Genomic DNA, 18,607 nt, shown 5'->3' with positions numbered 1-18,607 from the left:
ACTAAAACAAATTCAAATGAGGGCTGACCTCACCTCTGTATTGACCTTGAAAGTTGTGTCCATTGTCAGGAACCAGCCTGAGAAACGAACAAACCTGAGTTTGAGGGGTGGGAATGAGAGAGACAGACAAAGTTACGGGCTCAGGAGGGCTGCCCTCCAATGAGGAGCACCCCAAATGGCTTCAACGCCTTTATTATATAGCGAGTGACAAACAAGTGATAATGCGGTGAGGGTGATACAAACTAGTTCCTCCAAGGCCGCATGAACACTCTTTCAGAGTAAACGTTCTGCCTCCTCCGTGAGCCCAGACCTTGGTGATATCTTTGTCTCAGCTCCTCATGGGAACTTGTGGGGAGGGTCGAGTCCTTGACTCCAGACCCTCAGGCTACGTGGACCATGTCCAGACACGGCACCCGCTCCCAACGGTCCATAGCACAATAATATTGTTTCTGTCCAAATCTTTCTGAACCTGCTCTGTGTTCTTTTGAATATTTTTAATAGTGGCAGATGTAATCTCTTTAGGGGGATTTGATTTTTTAAAAGAGCTAACGGTCTTTTCAGAGCCATGTCTTGTAAATGTAGAGGCCAGTAAAGCAGGAGAAATAACATTTTTAATAAAAACAAACCCCAACTATAAAGTGACAGGCATTTTCTTCAATACAGAATGTGATGATTCCTACAGAGGGAGTGCCCTTGGCAGTGGCAGGATCATTGGAATGAGTGTGTAGCTTCCCATTGCAATAACTTGGAGGAACAGCCTTCATTTCGGCACCATCTTTGTTCAAAAACAAAATTAGTTCTGTTGTTTCTGTAGTTACATTTTTGTTCTGCATTCAGTAGTGTCACAGGGCATGGGAAAATATTTTGGAAACTACTTAAATTTAAAAGCTCTTTGAAGAAATAGCATGAAGCCCTTATGAATTCAGATCTGGGTTTTGTTTTGTTTCTCAGTAAAGCATCAGGTTATTATTTGTTTCTTATAGTTTGCTCTGTTATTTGTTCAGCAATCTTGGAATTTAAATGATTATGTCTGATTTCAAGTGGTTAAAATTTGTTAGAGCTTTTATCTGCTGGGGTTTTTGTTTGTTTGTTTTCAAACCAATTCAGCACATTATAATAAGCATGATAAGTTAGCTTCCCTAAGAATATTTTAAAACAAGTTAGATGGTTTTAAGTAAAAAGAGATAAAATCAAATTACTTTCCTGAGCTTTTATACTTAATGATGAAATAAGTAAAGGCACATAAAATATGCTGTCAACAAGTTAGTGTTCCAATAAATAGTAAATTAGATTCCAGTGTCTGCAGTGCCTGGACATTAGGCTAAAAGCTAAACTTAATTTTTTAAGTATATAATAAATCTTGTCTTGTTGAGCACTTTGAGTTCCAACCGCTTTCTGCCAGCTATTGATCATGCCGATATATGGCATGTCTGTTTGCCCCAAATGGTGTTTTGTGTTGCCTAAGTCAGATGTTTCATTTATTTATTTCCTCCCTGTCTTCATGGTTGCTTGATTTTATCTTTTTTTCATCATTTTCTGCCCATAAAGACATTTGAGAAAAAACCACTTTGAGGGAGAAAAGCTGGAAGCGGGAGAATATTTAAACAGAGCTCCTGAAGTGAGGACACTTGGAGTTGTGAATGCCTGGAGGGAGGAGGGCAGTGGTGGCCAAACTTTAGGGAAATAACAGATGCAAAAACTATTACAAAAGACTCCTATTTGCAGCAAATAAATAATGTGACGGTCAGGCTCCTATTTAACAATATAAGGGAAAGCCTTGTTTTAACTTTTACTCTGGTCATTTTGGTCTGCATGTAGGTAGTTAGATCTCATTGTTTAGCTCTTAATATGCTTGATTTAAACTTCAGTTCTACTCTGAGTAGAGAATGTAAGACCTGCAGAAAAATCACAATACAAATTAGATATGCAGTGTCATTGAGATATAATTCAATTCACATATCATAAAGTTTGCCCACTTGAAGTGTAGTGCTGAAAGTGATTCCTTTAAGGCTCTTAGGGAATAGTTCGATAAATTTAAGAAAAGCTGTGTTTATTTATAGATTAAACAGTACTTTAGACATGTAGTGTATATAAGAAAGGTCAAAACAGAATCATTTAGGGGTCTGGAATGGATTAACTCAATTTACATTATTTCTAGTGGGGAAAAATGATTTGGTTCTCAAACAAATAGCTTCTCACACAGCATTCCGGAACAAATTAAGTCTGAGAATGGAGGTTCCATTGTATTTTCTTCCATTCTAAGAGTTCTCTTTTTTGCTTTCTTTGTGTCCTTTGAAGCTCAAAACTTTTTTTAATTTTGAGGAAATTCAATTTATCTTTTGTGTTTTGATCACTTGTACTTTTTGCTCTCATGCCTAAGAAACCACTGGCAAATCCAAGGTCACAGATATACTGTATGTTTTCAAAAAACTAGAGTTTTATAGGATTAATTTTTTGTGTCTATGATCTATCTTGAGTTAGTTTTTGTATATGGAGTGATGTAGGGGTCAGACTTCATTTTTTCCCCTGTGGGTACCCAGGTGTCCCAGTACCATTTGTTGAACAAAACTATTCCTTGAATTGTTTTACCACCTGTGTTGAAATCAGGTGGCCTCAAGTGTGAAGATTTATTTCTGGATTCTCAGTTTTATTCTGTTGACTATCCTAATGCCAGTACTACAGTGTTGTAATTGTTGTAGCTTTACAGTAAGTTTGAAATCCGGAAGTGTGAGTCTTTCAATTTTGTGCTCCTTTTACAAAAGATTGTTCTGGCTGTTGGGTCTCCTGCATTTCCGTGGGAATTTCAGGATCAGCGTGTCAACTTCTATAACTAGGCCAGCTAAGAGTTTTCCAGTGATTGCATTGAATCTGTAGGTTAATTTGGAAAATATTGCCAACCTAACAATATTAAGTCTCCCAATTCATTTACATGGGAGAAGTCTCCCAATTTAGTCACGTGGGATGTTTTTCAGTTTATTCAGATCTTTAATTTCATTGTATTTTGTAATTTTCAGAGTATATATTTTTCATTTCTTAAATTTGTTCCTGTTTTTTATTCTTTCTGATGCTTTTTTAAATGGAATTTAAATGTCTTCATTTCATCTTAGATTGCTCATTGCTTGTGTACAGAAGTACAGTGGTTTTTGTATATTGATCTTGTATCCTATAACCTTGCTTTGCTCACTAGGTTCAAGAGTTTTTTAGTGGTTTCCTTAGGATTTTCAATATACAATTGACCTTTGAACAACACAGGTTTGAACTACGTGGGTACACTTATATGAGGGTTTTTCTTTTTAATCCTCACCTGAGGATATTTTTTCCATTGCTTTTCAAAGAGAGTGAGTGAGTGAGTGAGTGAGTGAGTGAGTGAGTGAGTGAGTGAGTGAGAGACATCGATGTGAGAGAGACAGATTAATTGGTTGCCTCCTGCACGTGCCCCGACTGGGGCCAGGGATTGAGCCTGCAACCGAGGTAGGTGCCCTTGGTCAGAATCGAACCCAGGACTCCTTCAGTCCATAAGCAGGTGCTCTAGCCACTGAGCCAAACTAGCTAGGGCTGTGTGGATTTTTAAAAAAATAAATACTGTAAATGTATTTTTTCTTCCTTATGATTTTATTGATATTTTCTCTAGCTTACTTTATTGTAAGAATTCATATATAAAATATATAACATATAAAATGTGTTCATCGACTGGTTTTGGTCAACAGTAGGCCATTAGTAGTTAATGTTAGGGGGACTCAAAATTACATGCAGATTTTTTACTGCATGAGGGGTTAGCACTGCTAACTCCCGTGTTGTTCAACGGTCAACTGTACAAGGTCATGTCATCTATGAATAAAGAAAGATCTACTTCTTCCTTTCCTATCTGGATGTATTTTATTTCTTTTTCCTGACTAACTGCCCTGGCCGGAACCTTCAGTACAGTGTCGAATAGAAGCATTGAGAGTAGATACCCTTCTCGTGATCCTCATCTTAGGGAGAAAGCTTTGTCTTTCTTAAGCATATTAGTTGTAGTTTTTTTGTACATGCCTTTTATTCAAGTTGATGAAGTTAATTTCTTTTTCTAGTTTGTTTAATATTTTTATCATCAAGGGGTGTTGGATTTTATCAAATATTTTTTTCTGTGTCTGTTGAGATTGCTCATATGGTTTTTGTCCCTTATTCTATTGATACATAGTATATTACATTAGTTGATTTTCTTTTCTTTTTATATATGTTTTTATTGATTTCAGAGATCGGAAGGGAGAGGGAGAGAGAGATAAACATTAATGATTGTTTATCAATGAATCATCGATTGGCTGCCTCCTGCACGCCCCCTACTGGGGATCAAGCCCACAACCCAGGCATGTGCCCTGACCCGAAATAGAACCAGGGGCCTCTTGGTTCATGGGTCAACACTCAACCACTGAGCCACGCCAGCCAGACTCCTTAGTTGATTTTCTGTTGGTAAACCAACCTTGTATTCCTGGGATCAGTTCTGCATAGTTGTGTTGTATAATCCTTTTTAATATGTTGCTGGATTAGGTTTTTATGGTATTTTTATTGAGGATGTTTGTTTTATATTCAGAAGAGATATTGCTTTGTAGTTTTCGTGTGATGGTTGTCTGGCTTTAGTATCATAGAATACATTGGGAAGTATTCTCTTCTAATTTTTGGAAGACTCTGAAAAATTGGTATTAATTCTTCTTTATATGTTTGGTAGAACTTACCAGCACTTCCGTATGGAACTAGGCTTTACTTCTTGTACAGTTTTTAAAATTACTATTAAATCTCTTGTTTAAAATGTTTTCACATTTTGTATTTTGTCTTGAGTCAATTTATGTAACTTGTGTCCATTGAAATTTGTCCATTTCATTCAATAGCATACAGTTGTTCATAGTATAATCTAATTTTCTTTTCTGTAAGGTCACTAGTAACAACCTCTCTTTTACCTTTGATTTTAGTGGCTCCAGTCCCTTTTCTCCCTGTTTGTGCTATTATTGTTATATGTGTGACCTCTATAGATGTTACAAATCCAATGACATACTGTTATAATTATTACTTTATACAATTTTGTCATTATAAGAAGAGAGATGAGCAGGTGTATACTTACAGCTTTTGTTATCTTAATCTTCATATTTACATATTTACAAATTCATAAATACATTTTTGTTTCTCTTCATTTGTTCTAAATCAGACCTTTCCTCAGATATATCCAAACAGTGTCAGCCAAAAGGATGGAGACAAGGCTCTATGTGTAGCTGTTAGTTTGTACATGGCACAGCTAAGAATTACCACTAGCACTGCCATAGGTGTGTGTTTATTTTGACAGTTTATTGGCAGATGGACGAAATGTCTTGTTCTAATTATTTCAGTCAGTATATAAATCTCAGTAATTTACAGTTTAGTGCAATTAAACTTTCTATGATGATAAAGTATTCTATATCTCTGCCTTCCAGCATGGGGGTCAGTAGCCACACGTTGTTACTGTTAAGGATTTGAAGAACTGAGTTTTTAATTTTAATTAATTTATATTTAATTTTAAATAGCCACAGCTAAAGGCTCCCATATTGAACAGTGATGTTATAATCTCAGATGTCCCCTTCCTTAATATTGTGATTAAACCTTATTAGGTAGATTAAAGGGAAGAACCTCCAAATCAGTGCTGATAGTTTCATATATTATAAAACTTGTAGACTGGGCTGTGGGACTCTTTTCTTTTTAATGTTTTTTTAAAATTGATTTTAGAGAGAGGAAGGGAGAGGAAGAGAGAAACATTGATATGAAAGAGAAACATCGATCAGCTGGCTCTTGCACAGCCCCACCAGGGATGAACCCACAGCCCAGGCATGTGCCGTGACTAAGAACCAAGCAGTGATCTCCTGGTTCATGGGCCAGCGCTCGGCCACTGAGCCACACTGGCCGGGGCGTGGGGATCTTTTTTAAAAAGCTGTTGTATCTCTTCCAGCCATCTAAAAACTTAAAATGCTGATAAAGACACCTGTGTGATACAAACACCCCTGTGTGGGACCATGGCCTGGGAGGTACACAGAGTCCCCAGATCTGCTTGGGGTGCAGTGGCGCACGGGGCCCCTGCTCTGTGCTTCCATCGCACTGAATGCCATGCAGACAGTAAGGAGGGGAGGGGTTTTTGTTTTGTTGGGGTTTTTGTTTTGTTTTTTTCTGCTTGTGAGAAACAGGGAAAGAAAAAGAAGAAACCTTCAAAGCTGCCATTGAAAACATTTACCTTATGCAGATAGCAGTTGAATAAAAGGAATAGGACCCTTCCTTCTCTCCATAGCAAATTTTCCAAAGAGTATAGTGCTTGTAAAAGTTTCTGGAGACCCTCAGAATCTTCCTTGTAGTCTTTGAAGTGAGATAGAAGCTCCTGTCACCCATTATCCTCACTTCTTAGTAAGGCATACCTTTCATTGCTTCCAGTACATGTTTCTCAGATATGTATTGATGAAAGCCAGACTGCTTGTAGATAACACAGACAGAAACAAAACGGCTGTTCCTGTTCCATAAACCATGATAATAACATGTTCTTTGGGTTTCTTTTCTTTATAAAAAAGAAAGAAAGAAAGAAATGTAGATGTTTAACTTCAGGTATGTTAATGCCCATTGCGGTTTTCCCTTCTCTTATTAAGACACTTAGTAACATACTTTGTTATTTAATTATCTCAAATAATGTATAACCATATCCCAGCTGCTTTCAAACATTTTTGGAAGTTCTATTACCATTTTGACACAATGAAAGCCTGGGCTGCAAAGCCTCCGACATTTAACATTTCATTTTCTCTGGGCCACATCAGTAGTATAATCAGGAGCATAGGAAGAAGTTACAATGCTCAGCTCCAACCCATCATAGGATATAAAAATAAATCTCTTTAGGTGGATCTTAAAAATCATTTTCCCTCTCTAAGGGGAAAAAAATGCTGCAAAGAGAAAAGTTAAAAGTCTTGTTAGCTTAACAGTGTGAGAGAGTCAAGCCTATAGGTCAATAAGTTTTCCGCAGGTGAGTCAATGCCGCCTCCTCCTCTGTCGTTCCAGGTCATAGATCTGTACTGGGGAGTGGATGCAGACGACTGGGACAGCCCGGAGCTGCAGAAGACACGCATGAAGCTGCTGGAGGATTGTTTGAAAACTTCTGCAGGTCCATGTTTTGTTGTGGGTATAAAAAAACTAATGCTTTATATTAAATTGTAGATGAATGTGAGAATTCTTGCTGATCTGTGATTCTTATGGGGCTTTTAAAATGGGGGGGGGGATACTGGTTTTCTATTTCTATTTAAAGATGTGTGAGAACAAAACCCTCAGCTTTTCCTAAGGAGCACTGCAAATTCACGGTGAATAATTTGAAATGGGAGGGATGACTTGGGTTTCACAACCGTTTCCACAGTGCCTGCGGTCAGCAATAAGGATTACTGTATCAATCCTACAGTAATCATCCTAAGTTTCCTTATATTGTATAATGTATTTAATCATAGAGTCTCTATTTTTCAACATTAGAGTTTCTGACTGTTTTTTTAAGCACAGTGGCTGAAATGCTCCAGATATGCTATGTCACATCCACCAACAGGAGGTGATGCCCTGTAAAAAATGTTGATTATGCAGAGATTTCCAGCTAGCTGCTCATTATAAGCTACAAATTCAAGTGGAACATTATTATTAGTTCATAATTTTGTTCTAAACAATACCCACTCCTCTGTGTAAGCTCAGTGGTAGTAAGATAAGATAAGGTCAGTATATGGCAGGTGATGGTGCAGAAACTGTCTTAATTTAGCTTAAGCACCTTATTTTGAATCCAAACAGATCTACCAATTGATAGGGCAGTTGCCCCTTTCAACATAGGAAGTTTTGAGTCTGACAGATGAGGGGTAAAATTGCTAGTGAATGCTATGAAGAAAATACCAAATCATACAATTAAAAGCGAGGTTCAGTATATCAACAAAAATGCTGTTAATACTTACTTGCATATCCATCTATATTCAGCTCCACATAGGATTAAGATAACAAGAGAGATCATAAACCTGACCAGCTGATAAAGTCCTTACCAGAAATAATAAAGTACATGAAAGCTCTGTAATATAATATTTTTAATGTCAGTGTATGGATAAATTATTCATTTATTCACCAGCTCCTTATTGAATATTACTCTGCACCAGGGGCTGCTCTTAGTGCTGGGGTGTGGTCGGTTGGCCCATGCGAAATAGTCATGTTGTGGGCCGGTTTCGTATGAGTTAACCTTGGAACTGAACTTAGAAGATAAAACTCTGCCCTCGCAGAGCTTGCATTCTTCCTTGGGCGTAAGGGGAGGGAGCAAGCAAATCTCAGAGGCCTAAGTAAAAGAAACGAGTCAGATGGTGAGACGTGCTGTGGGGGAAAATACGGAAGAGGAGAGGGAACAGCAGTGCGGTGAGAGGCTTATTTTCGGTAGAGGAGTTGCGGAAGGGCTCCCGAGAAGGTGACTTTGGAAGGGAGGTGGGAAGAGCGGTGGGGAAGAGGCAGGGGGTGTTCAGAGAGCGCCTCCAGGGAGGGGAGCTGGGAAGGCGGTTGTCCTGTTCGGGGACCAGCCAGTAGGCCAGTGTGCCTGGGGCAGTGAGAGCAAGGGCCAGGGGACAGAGATGCACCACGTCACGGGCTCCCTCATCTCAAAGTCGGCTGTAAAGACTTTACTTTTACTCTGAATGACATGAGAAGCCGGAGTGTTTTGAGCAGAACACTACAGCGCTCTGACATAGCTTAAGGCGTCCACGGCTGCCGGGGGTACCGCAGAAGGCAGAGCAGGGAGGCCCATTGGAAAGCTAATGTTACAAGCCGAGCGAGGCACGTGCATGGTTTAGGGGCAGCTGAAGAATGGACACCTGAGAAGAGCATCCTGTGGTCTGAAGCGAACACAAGAAGTCCTGCAGGCCATGTTAGCTATTTGAAGAGCTAGCAGTGGCGGAGGAGTGAAGACTTTTCCATGGGCCTTTAGAAGATAGAACTAGGACAAGCGGGTGGAAATACAAGGAGGCAGATTTCAGCTCCAGGGAAGAAATCAGAGGGTGTTGCAGTCTCTCGGGTTTTAGGGTCATGTATCCCTGGGTCCTTAACTAACATGTCATAGCTGTGTGACATTGGAGGGGTTCCTTTATGACCCTAAGCCTTAGTTCACTTATCTGTAAAATGAAGATGATGATGACCATAGTTATCTACCTTCTGGTGTCATTCTGAGACTGAAATGAAATTACAGGGCACATATAGTGTCTCCCGTAGAGTAACCACAATGAGCGTTGGTTGTTATTTGCTGTTGTAATCATTTATTATCATCCCTCAAAGTTGTCTAAAGATGAAATCACCTGCCCCAAATTGTAATGAGTGTGTCACCAACAAAGTTGTCATTAAGGAATGACTCGGGCAGGGAGTGGTGCTACAGAAGAGATCCAAACATTGGAAGGCAAGTTGGAACGGATTTCGTCACGCTGAGAAAGCCAGATTTGGGAGGTAACAAGCGCTGTGGGTTTGCCCTGGGGAATCTCAATGGCTATGATTCCCTAGCGCTATCTGTTCCAGCCTCAGAAATTCAGGAATGAGAAAGACATTCCCTCCCTTTGATTGCCCTGTAGAGTGTCATGCCCAAACTAACCAAAATTAGTCATGGCCAACACTTTGCTGGTAGGGGGATGAATAATTTAAAGACTTCGCAAGTTTGTGCAGGTTCTGAGAGTAAAGGTTAACTGATAGAACATCAGTGACAACTTTATTGAGCATAAACAAATCATTTATCCCTCCCCCTGCTCCCTGTTACATGTTGAAACTCAGGACAACCATAATGAAACCCTGTGGGTAGAGCTAGGATTATTCACCCCAGTGATCCGGTATCACCCAAGGCTTATCTCACTGCTTATAGGAAAAGTACTGCTCCTAGGGCCTTTCTCATTGTAACTGTGGTGACTGTGGGCATACATGGGTCGCTTTTGAGCTTCACTTTCCTTGCTCAGTGCTCCCTTGCGATATTTTAGACATCATGATCACCCCTGTGGGTTGCAAAGCATGGCATATTACTTCACCTGATGGTGAAGTCTTTGGTGAGAAAATTAACCATTGCTGAATGGAAAAATGTTTTTATGTCTTCAAAGGCTTCACAGACATTAGCTCTTATATTTGATACAAATATATTCAGAACCAAACAAAGCTTTCACTTTAAGTACCCAAGGAATTGGGATCCAGAGGGAACTTGGACTGAAATGTTGTATGAGCTTGGCTTTTTTGAACTTCATTTTCAATAAGTTGTGCTTTGGGTGATGGTCCAGGGTCCTAGAGATGTGCCAACTGTGCCTGCTTATCCCGGGCAGCTGTTTGAACACATCTGTATTTTTAAGTCCTTTTTAAAAATGTAAATAAAAATCTAAAATCTCATACTTTCCAGATATATTTTGCTTGTAATAACAAGAGAAACAAAGACTTTTTAACATGCAGTATTAAGCCTGTCTAGTTGAAATCAACTAGTCATCAGAGTTCTAAAATAGGTTCCAATTAGGCTCCCATAATAAATTGGTCCCAGGAATAAATTACTTATCACCAGAAGAAGTTAGAATGGGCAAACGTTGGAAATTATTGTTGAAAAGAGAGCTGGCTGTCACTGGTAAAAGCCGAGAGAGAGTCATTGAGTTAATGGTTGCTAATATATAAAGTATTTTCACAACAAGTTTTGATTAATACATAAGCTATTTCCATTGTTTCACAGTTCATGTAATACAGCATATTTTTGTTTGGTAAAGAGAATTATGGAGAAAAACTGAACTGGAGAGCAACCAAACTCTTTATAACTCAATTTGTAAGAAAAAATGTTCACTTAAGGCTACAGTCCTAAGGACATCTGCTTCTGAGTAGACCTGCAACAGCTTAAAAAACATAAATTATAAACATCCTATTTTTAAAGAGATAATAGAGCTGCTGGGAAAAGGATGATTCCCCCAAAATTTCCAGGGATGAGAGCTCTTTCTTGGTGAGCTGGCTTCACAGAGGAGCCACTTTTAAAGATAGTCTGGCATTTATTTGGAAAATGACACAAGTACAAGTTTAAGCTGACCTATAATAAGTCAAGGGTAAATACTGTCACCCCTGTGTACAGGAAAACCACTAAAGAGGAATATAAAAAGATATAAATAAAAATCTCAATAACTTTTCTCAAAGAAGGCTGGGAAAGAAGAAGAAAGAATAGATGGAACAAATAGAAAGGTAATAGCCTTAAACCCAGCCACTTCCTTAAATGTAAACAGGCTAAATACTCCCATGAAAACAGAGATTCAACTGTGTGCTGTACACTCACCACAAGAAAGTTACATCAATATCACACAGACTTTCAGATAACTGGACATTTCATAGTAACAAAGTTCAATTCAGTGGGAAGATATAATGTTCCTACAGTTAAAAGCATCTAATAGCATGACTTCAAATTATATAAACCAAAAGTTGTCAGAACTAGAAGAGAAATAGACAAATCCACAATAAGTTAAAGATTTTTAGAAACTTATTTTCGTGTTTGAGTGAATAAGCAGAAAAATCAGTAAGTACACTGATTTGAACAGCGTGACTTACATTAGAGAGCGCTACGGCCAATAACTGCAGAATAGACCTACTCTCAGTGACACGCAGAACATTCGCTAAGGTGCGGTCCGTCCATATGGTGGGCAGAACACAAGTCTCGACACATTTCAAAGGATTGAAATCTTATTAAATTTTTGCTCTGACCTCAGTGGGATTAAAAACTGAAACACAACTGAAAGATAATACAATCTCCAAATATGTGGAAGTTAAGAACATAGTTCTAAATGAACCATGGGTCAAAGAAATATCAAGAGGGAAATTCTTTTAAATGTTCGAACTGAACTAAAATAAAAATACAACACATCAAAACGTGTGGGATCCAGCTAAAGCAGTGCTTAGAGAAAAACAGAAAGAAATGCATAGTTTCAAATGTCTATTAGAAAAGAAGAGAGTTTGGAAATTAATGGTTTTATTGTCCATCGCAAGAGGCTAGAAAAAGACAAAGTGAAACCTGAAGCGATTAGAAGAAAAAGGCATATTGATCAGAAGCAACAGCTTTTAAAACACTTTCAAAGACTCTGAGTACTGTTTGTACCTCTAAGGATAAAGGGTGATGGAAACTTCAGAGCAGGAAAGAGCCTTGAGATCATAAAGTAATTAGGTAGTTAAAAGGCCTGCATTTTACAAGGTGGAATTTGAGACCCCAAGAAGCAAAGGAATCCAGTATTTCCTGAACTTTTAAATATGGCCAGTGTTGTGCTGAACACTTTTCACATAGTATTTCTTATACCAACCCACTGAGGCCAATATTTTTCCAGTTCTATCAGTGAGGATGCTGAGACTTAAGCAGTTTCTGTAATTTGCCTAAAGTCTTAAAACTAGTAAGAGTTGGAGCCAGGATTCCAATATGGGTGTCAAATTCCAAAGCCCCAAATCTTCCTACCACAAGACCCTAAGTGGTTGACTTAGGGCCATTGTGAGGGCTAGAACCCAAGTTCCCTTTCTCCTAGTCTGTTTTTTCCACTACAAAAGTACAGAAAGTGTCCCATAATATCCTGTCTCAGTTTTGTGGAATTCTCTCATTTACAGTTGAACAAGTCAGCGAAAACAATCATTGGTCTAGCGAGCAATGTTACATTTCTCCGATGGGGAATTAAACTGTGCTGTCCTAGGCTTTATTAAGATAGTTCAGTCCAGCCATTAAATTCTGTGATAAACTTCGACTTCATAATTTCCCTAGACAGAAACTTGAAGCTGCCAAAATCTGTGCTTGGAAATACCACACATGCAAACTGTGAAAACAACATAAAGGTTTCGTAGATTTCCCCCCTCATGCTTACCCTGTATCTACTCACAGTACAAGGTCCAGGTCTACTATACCAAGACCTAAAGTCTCTATGTGGGCCTGGAAATGCAGACTTTACAGTGTTGTTCAGTAAAACCACCAGCAAATCAATGTAGTGCCTGTCGTGTGTAAGGCTCTGCTAAGCCCTCCGAGCAGTACTCTGTGCTCGTGAGTACAAAAGTAACATCTATCACCTGCTGAAACGGAGAGAGAGGTGTGTATGCAGTCAAATAGGATGCAATTTGACTAATGCAGTAATGTGGTGTTACCGGAGTGCTACGGGGGCCAAATGGAGACGGCGCCTCTCCACTTTAGTCTGACTTTATGAGTCAGGAAAGACTCCAGAGGCAGTGATGTTTGCCCTGAACTTAGAACAACTAAGGGCTTTCCCTCTGCAGACCTAGGGCAGGGGGTGTAAGGGCGCCTCGAGTGTCCAGAGACCAGCAGTTCCTGAACGCAGTTAGGGGCCAGATCTTACACGTTTCAGCTGACACTTGTTAGCAGTGAGACCACTGCTGAGATCTGTGACTCGGGAGGTATGTTGTGAAGAGGCCAGAGGTGAGACGCCTCCTTAGGAGCCCAGCTGATGTCATGATCTAGGCACAAAATAATCCAGGGTGGTGAGAGATGAAATGCAGAGATGGGCATAGATTAGAAACAGAATTGATGTTGACTATTAAAATATTGGGGTTGGGCCCTGGCCACGTGCTCAGTCGGTGGGAGTGTCATCCAGTGCACCAAAAGGTTGTGGGTTCGATCCCCAATCAGGGCACATACTGGAGGCAACCGATCAAGGTTTTTCTCACATCAATGTTTCTCCCTCCCTCTCTCTCTCTCAAAATCAATAAAAAAAATCCTCTGGTGAGGATTTTTTAAAAAATGGGTGTAAGGAGCAGGATGAGTCAAAGGTGATTATGTTAATCACCCAGGGTGTGCGCCCTCCCATCCATCCCAGAGATGCACAAGAACACCTGTTATAGAGTAACCTACAATCCAGGTGTACAAAACATAATTATTTGCTCAAAATACAGTCTGTACGAACCCGTGAGAATGTGTAATGTTCCTGGTCCCCTGTGATCCCGGTGTTTTCTTTGTCGTTCTTTGCCGCTGGGCGGGCTGCGAGGAGAGGGGCCGAGCGGGAACTAGTTGAACTGCACGCAGCATCAGTGTGGACCGTTACAGTCCATGAACACGTCTCCTACTGCTTTTTACTTTTCTTCTTTAAACTATCGGGAACAGATCGGTTTGGTAAATGTCTACCGGGAGCCGAATGCAAATTCAGCGCTGGGAGTGGAGGCCACAGCCGGTGTCACCCCAGCCTGGACGCGTGCGCAGACGTGGGACAGTTTGTAGGACTTCTCTGTTCCTGGCTCTTCTGTGCGCTCAGCTGTCCATGGCAGCCCCAGGAGGACCAGGGTGGCCTCTTGCTGCCCTGTCCCTCTGCCTCCCTTAGCCTCCGAGTTGCTGGAGGATGTGCGGGCAGACCTCGCTGTGGGGTTACCTTTGCTCCTGACCCCTTTCTCGCTTTGCTGTAATTTGCAAAACCACCTTCCCAGCTGTTCTGCGGGTATGAACTGAAAGGGTCAGAGCAATTTAGATATTTCAGCATTTCTGTTTATTTATACATGCTGTCTCTGATTATAGAAGCGGTAATAGTTTAACTATTTAACTTCAGATTACGAAAAGGGAATCTGCCTATTTTCACTTAGTTCAGCATTTACTCACTGTCAATTATACGAAAACATATTGTTGATAATGGATGCTCTGGGTTTTCCAAGCCTATCATTAAGATTAGTGTTTCTAGACTGGAATCAAATATTCATATACCACCAGCAATATTACACATAATTTAAAATGTTTCTCTCTGTGCACGTAGATTAACCATGGTGCTTTCCCTTAACTATAAAATTTATTTTCTTGCCCCCAAATGGGGCAAGGCCTCTTACCTGGCCTTGGAAAGGAGGCTGAGTAAGCACTTGGAAGAGGCTTTAAATTGTGTCCCCATGAAAATGGATATTAATTGGTCTCCAACTTGAATCAGTTAGAAATACAGAGGTGACCCTGATTAACCAACAGCAGGGAAGCAATTGCATCTTAATTACCTATAGCAGTCTCAGCGAAGTACTGGACTCAACTTTTTCCAAAACGTAGCAGATGAGATCAGCTTAAAAAGAATCTAGATGAGTCATTAAATCTGTCTCTAAACCTCATTTCAAGACAGGAAGAATAATGATACTAAAGCTTAATTATAAAATGTTCAGCAATTAAAATGTTCAGCATAGGCTTAGTTTTTACTAGTTTTGTAACTATGTTATCAAGCATGAACAAACCTACAGATTAATTTTTTAATCTACCTGTGGAAACCCTCCCCCATGGATTATCACTCTTACCTTTACTTTCTTACTAATCATAATCACTATGTTTTCCTTTCTAATTTCCTCTTAATAGATGGCCAAAATAGGCTGTCAAACAGTTTCTTTAATGAAGTTCAGATGGAAAGCTGTTCCTGTTCATTTTTATCAATGATGTGATAATGATTTTTGCTATTATTCTTACTAAACTGAGAAGAGTTGACCGACACACAAATGGACAGAGATCAGGACCCAAGAGCAAGACAGATATCCTGTATACACCAACATCACGTTTGGGGGGAAAAAAGCTTTTTGAAAAACATTTTACAGATTAACAAAAAGGGAATAATTAGAAAGTAATATACCTGAAAATTATTTGCCACAGGAAACAAAAGACTTTAGAAAACATGTTGGCCTCTCAGTAGCACACAGACTTTTGAGGCTAAAAATCATATATGGTGAGAGCAGACTAGTGTGGAAAAAAACACACAACTAAATGGTAGGGTTGGGTGGCTTACAAGCAAAACCAAGAACAGAATTAACACAGTAGAAATCAAGTCATTGATACAGAGAATAAACATGATATGGTTTTTTGGTGGGCAGAAGAAAAAGAGAGATGTAAAATAAAAGGAAAAAGTAGAGCCAGAGGGCAGCCAATGGAACCCAACCCTAGAGTTACAGGTATTTCCAGGGTAAACACTAGGGCCAAGAGCAATAATCAAAAACGTAATTAGAGAAAAAAAATTCTGGACAAATGATTTTTACTAACAATAGAAAACAGATCTTTGACGAATCTAATAAAATAGGGAATATACGTAGAAGCAAATTTAGGAATAAAAAGATGATTTAGCCACAGATACAGAAATACTACCAGCAACAACGCTGACACATGACACGTACTAGGTACCATGCGTCTAAGTTACATACATAAGTTTTAAACAGTTATATCACGAGTAAGCTTTTCAAATGAAAACACTGCGTAAAACTTGACACTGAGAAAATTTCAAAGCTGAATGATAGGATTACTTTTCTGAGGAGTGTTAAATACCAAAATAGATTGAAGAAGATTTGGATAAATTGGTAATTGTAAAAGAACCTGCAAGTTCACCGAAACATAACTTCAAAAAATAAGCTTCCTCTTGCTTTCTAACAGTAGGCAAAGTGGTATTATTCTAAACTTTTAGGGAACGTGGTCTGATGCTGAATAAATTGTTCTATTGTGAAGACAAAGATGCAAAAGCCATCTTATTCACTTATCCAGTAGCATCATCCTGCCCCCAAACGTGAGAGCACAAAAATTAACATTCCTTATTGATTTTAATATAGATTCAGAATTCTTTACAAAAGTACTCAACCAAATTCAAAAGTAGGTTTAAAAAGTATCTAGTAGCATACTTAGATACCTATCCCAGAAGTATAACAAAGATTTATTATTAGACAGTTTGTTAATAAGTTAATGTGAAAAATATGTTAATCTCAATGGATGCAAAAAAAGCCATTCAAGACCCATTTCTAACCAGTGATGAATTCTGTAAATCTCGCAATAAATTATTTCTTTGTAGTTTAAGAATATTTAAGAATATCTATGATATGTTGATAACCAACTTTGTGATTACTGTAAGCATGCCTATTATAAAATGAAAGCTTATTGACAGAAATTTGGAAATAGATGATTTTAAAGAAAGAAAATATAAAAATCATCCATAATCATCTCACCATCCAGAGATATTCACATCAATATTTTACCTATTATTTTACACATGTGCCAGGCCCAATGCTAAGGGCTTCTGTGCATGTTTTCATTTAGTTTTGTTAAGAGTCTTCTGCCACAGGTGGCATTGTTGTAATCCCAGTTTTCCTGATGAGACTGATGCAGGGAAAGACAAGTGGTTCCCTAGGTGAGGTGTAAGCTCAGGTGGCTGCTCTGCAGTGCACTCCCTCAAACCATTGTGTTCTGTCTCGTTAGAGAACTTTTTTCCAGTATTTTATCAGGAGCATTTTCCAATGAAACATGTTTTTAGAATATGATTTTAATGATATTCTAGCATATGAATGAACTGTGTATATTTAAACATTGCCTATTTTTAAATATGTAGGTCATTTCTGATGATGATTTGTTATTATAAATATTAATGCATTTAAATTTTTCATATAAATTCAAAATGCCTAATTTTTTTCCCTGAGGAGACACTCCAAGACGCAGAATTACTAGGCCAAAGTCTTGAATATTTGTGAACTGTCCTGATTTTCTACTTGTTCTCTGGAAAGATTTTGCAATTTGTGTTTCTACCCAGAGAAGGTGAGAATGCACATCTCATGGCCTCATCAGGTCTGAATAGTTCCTCTGTTTAAAACTTCTGTCGATTTGATAGGTGAAAAAGGGTATTTTGTCTTACCCCTTTGGCTGCTAGTAATGCTTAAGAACACTTTCAGACGTTCATTAGCATTGGAATATTATTGTGTGACTTGCCTGTTAATTCCTGACTCAGAGGAAGCAGCATAACTGGTGGTTGAGAACAGTCATTTTTGTCTGAGGCTCTGGACCCTTCAACTTTTAAGAAATAGAATGTTTAGAAAAAAAAGGAAATAGAACATCACTATACTGAACACAGGGTTGTGCACAAGGCTGACGTGAAAAGTTGTCCAGTTACTCCTAGAAATCTAGGCTAAGCCTAATCCCACATACCTTAATCTCACTGGATCTTATCTCTTCATCTGAAAGTGGTGGTAATGATAATACTTCATTACTTTATTGTCAGTAGTAAATAAGATAATATATGCCAAAGTGTTTAGTACACCAGTGACACACAAAAAAGTGTTTAGCCTCCAGGAGAATAGTATCTATTTTTAAGTATTGCTCCATGCTTCCATGTCACTTACTTGGATCTCTGTTTAGACTTGTTTTAAAGTTTGGTTTATGAATTCTCAGGAGGCGTTTCTATCTCTGTCCTCTGTCTGCAGGACCTAGCATAACTGATATGAATTAGGAATACATGTCTACTGTACTGGGCTGAATGTGAGATTCCTCTACTTTCAAAGGACACTTTGTGATTAGATGTCATGATTCCATCTAGCCTCTAAAACAGTGTGTCATTTTCCTATTGCAGAATTTTTAAAAATAGAGATCATCAAATTTAGGTTCTCAAAGGCAGCTTTCAGAGTTTTAACTATTTGCTAGTCACTTTTTTTTTTTAAGACAGACTGAATTATAGGCTAGTGCCATACAGGGCAAACTCGAGTAAATGCTAGAGCTGTGACCACCCCAGTGACAGTGTGATTTGATGAACAAAGATAGTACTCACCTTGTTCCTTCTCTTTCTGTTGAAAGAGAAATGTTTTTCAAAAATATCTCCCAATGTTTGGTGTAGTAAAACAAAAAATGAAATTCACTGATAAC

The 18,607-nt window shown here is 38.8% G+C and overlaps 1 protein-coding gene across 2 annotated transcripts in view; it reads left to right on the top strand.

Moving 5' to 3' along the window:
- The window catches only part of NWD2 (NACHT and WD repeat domain containing 2), a 126,009-nt gene that overhangs the window by 59,971 nt on the left and 47,431 nt on the right, over nucleotides 1-18,607 (top strand). The window contains exon 3 of one of the 2 annotated variants that reach the window (XM_016206335.2): nucleotides 7,033-7,149. In XM_016206335.2, coding sequence (XP_016061821.2) covers nucleotides 7,033-7,149 — 117 coding nt within the window. Of the gene's footprint in view, nucleotides 1-7,032; nucleotides 7,150-18,607 lie in introns of those variants that run through there. The other variant, XM_087827885.1, reaches the window with a different exon arrangement.

Source organism: Miniopterus natalensis, chromosome 1, assembly GCF_054644295.1.
Source record: "Miniopterus natalensis isolate mMinNat1 chromosome 1, mMinNat1.hap1, whole genome shotgun sequence".
Taxonomy (NCBI): domain Eukaryota; kingdom Metazoa; phylum Chordata; class Mammalia; order Chiroptera; family Miniopteridae; genus Miniopterus; species Miniopterus natalensis.
The sequence above is the reverse complement of the archived record's forward strand: the minus strand, read 5'-3'. Positions and strand labels throughout refer to the sequence as shown.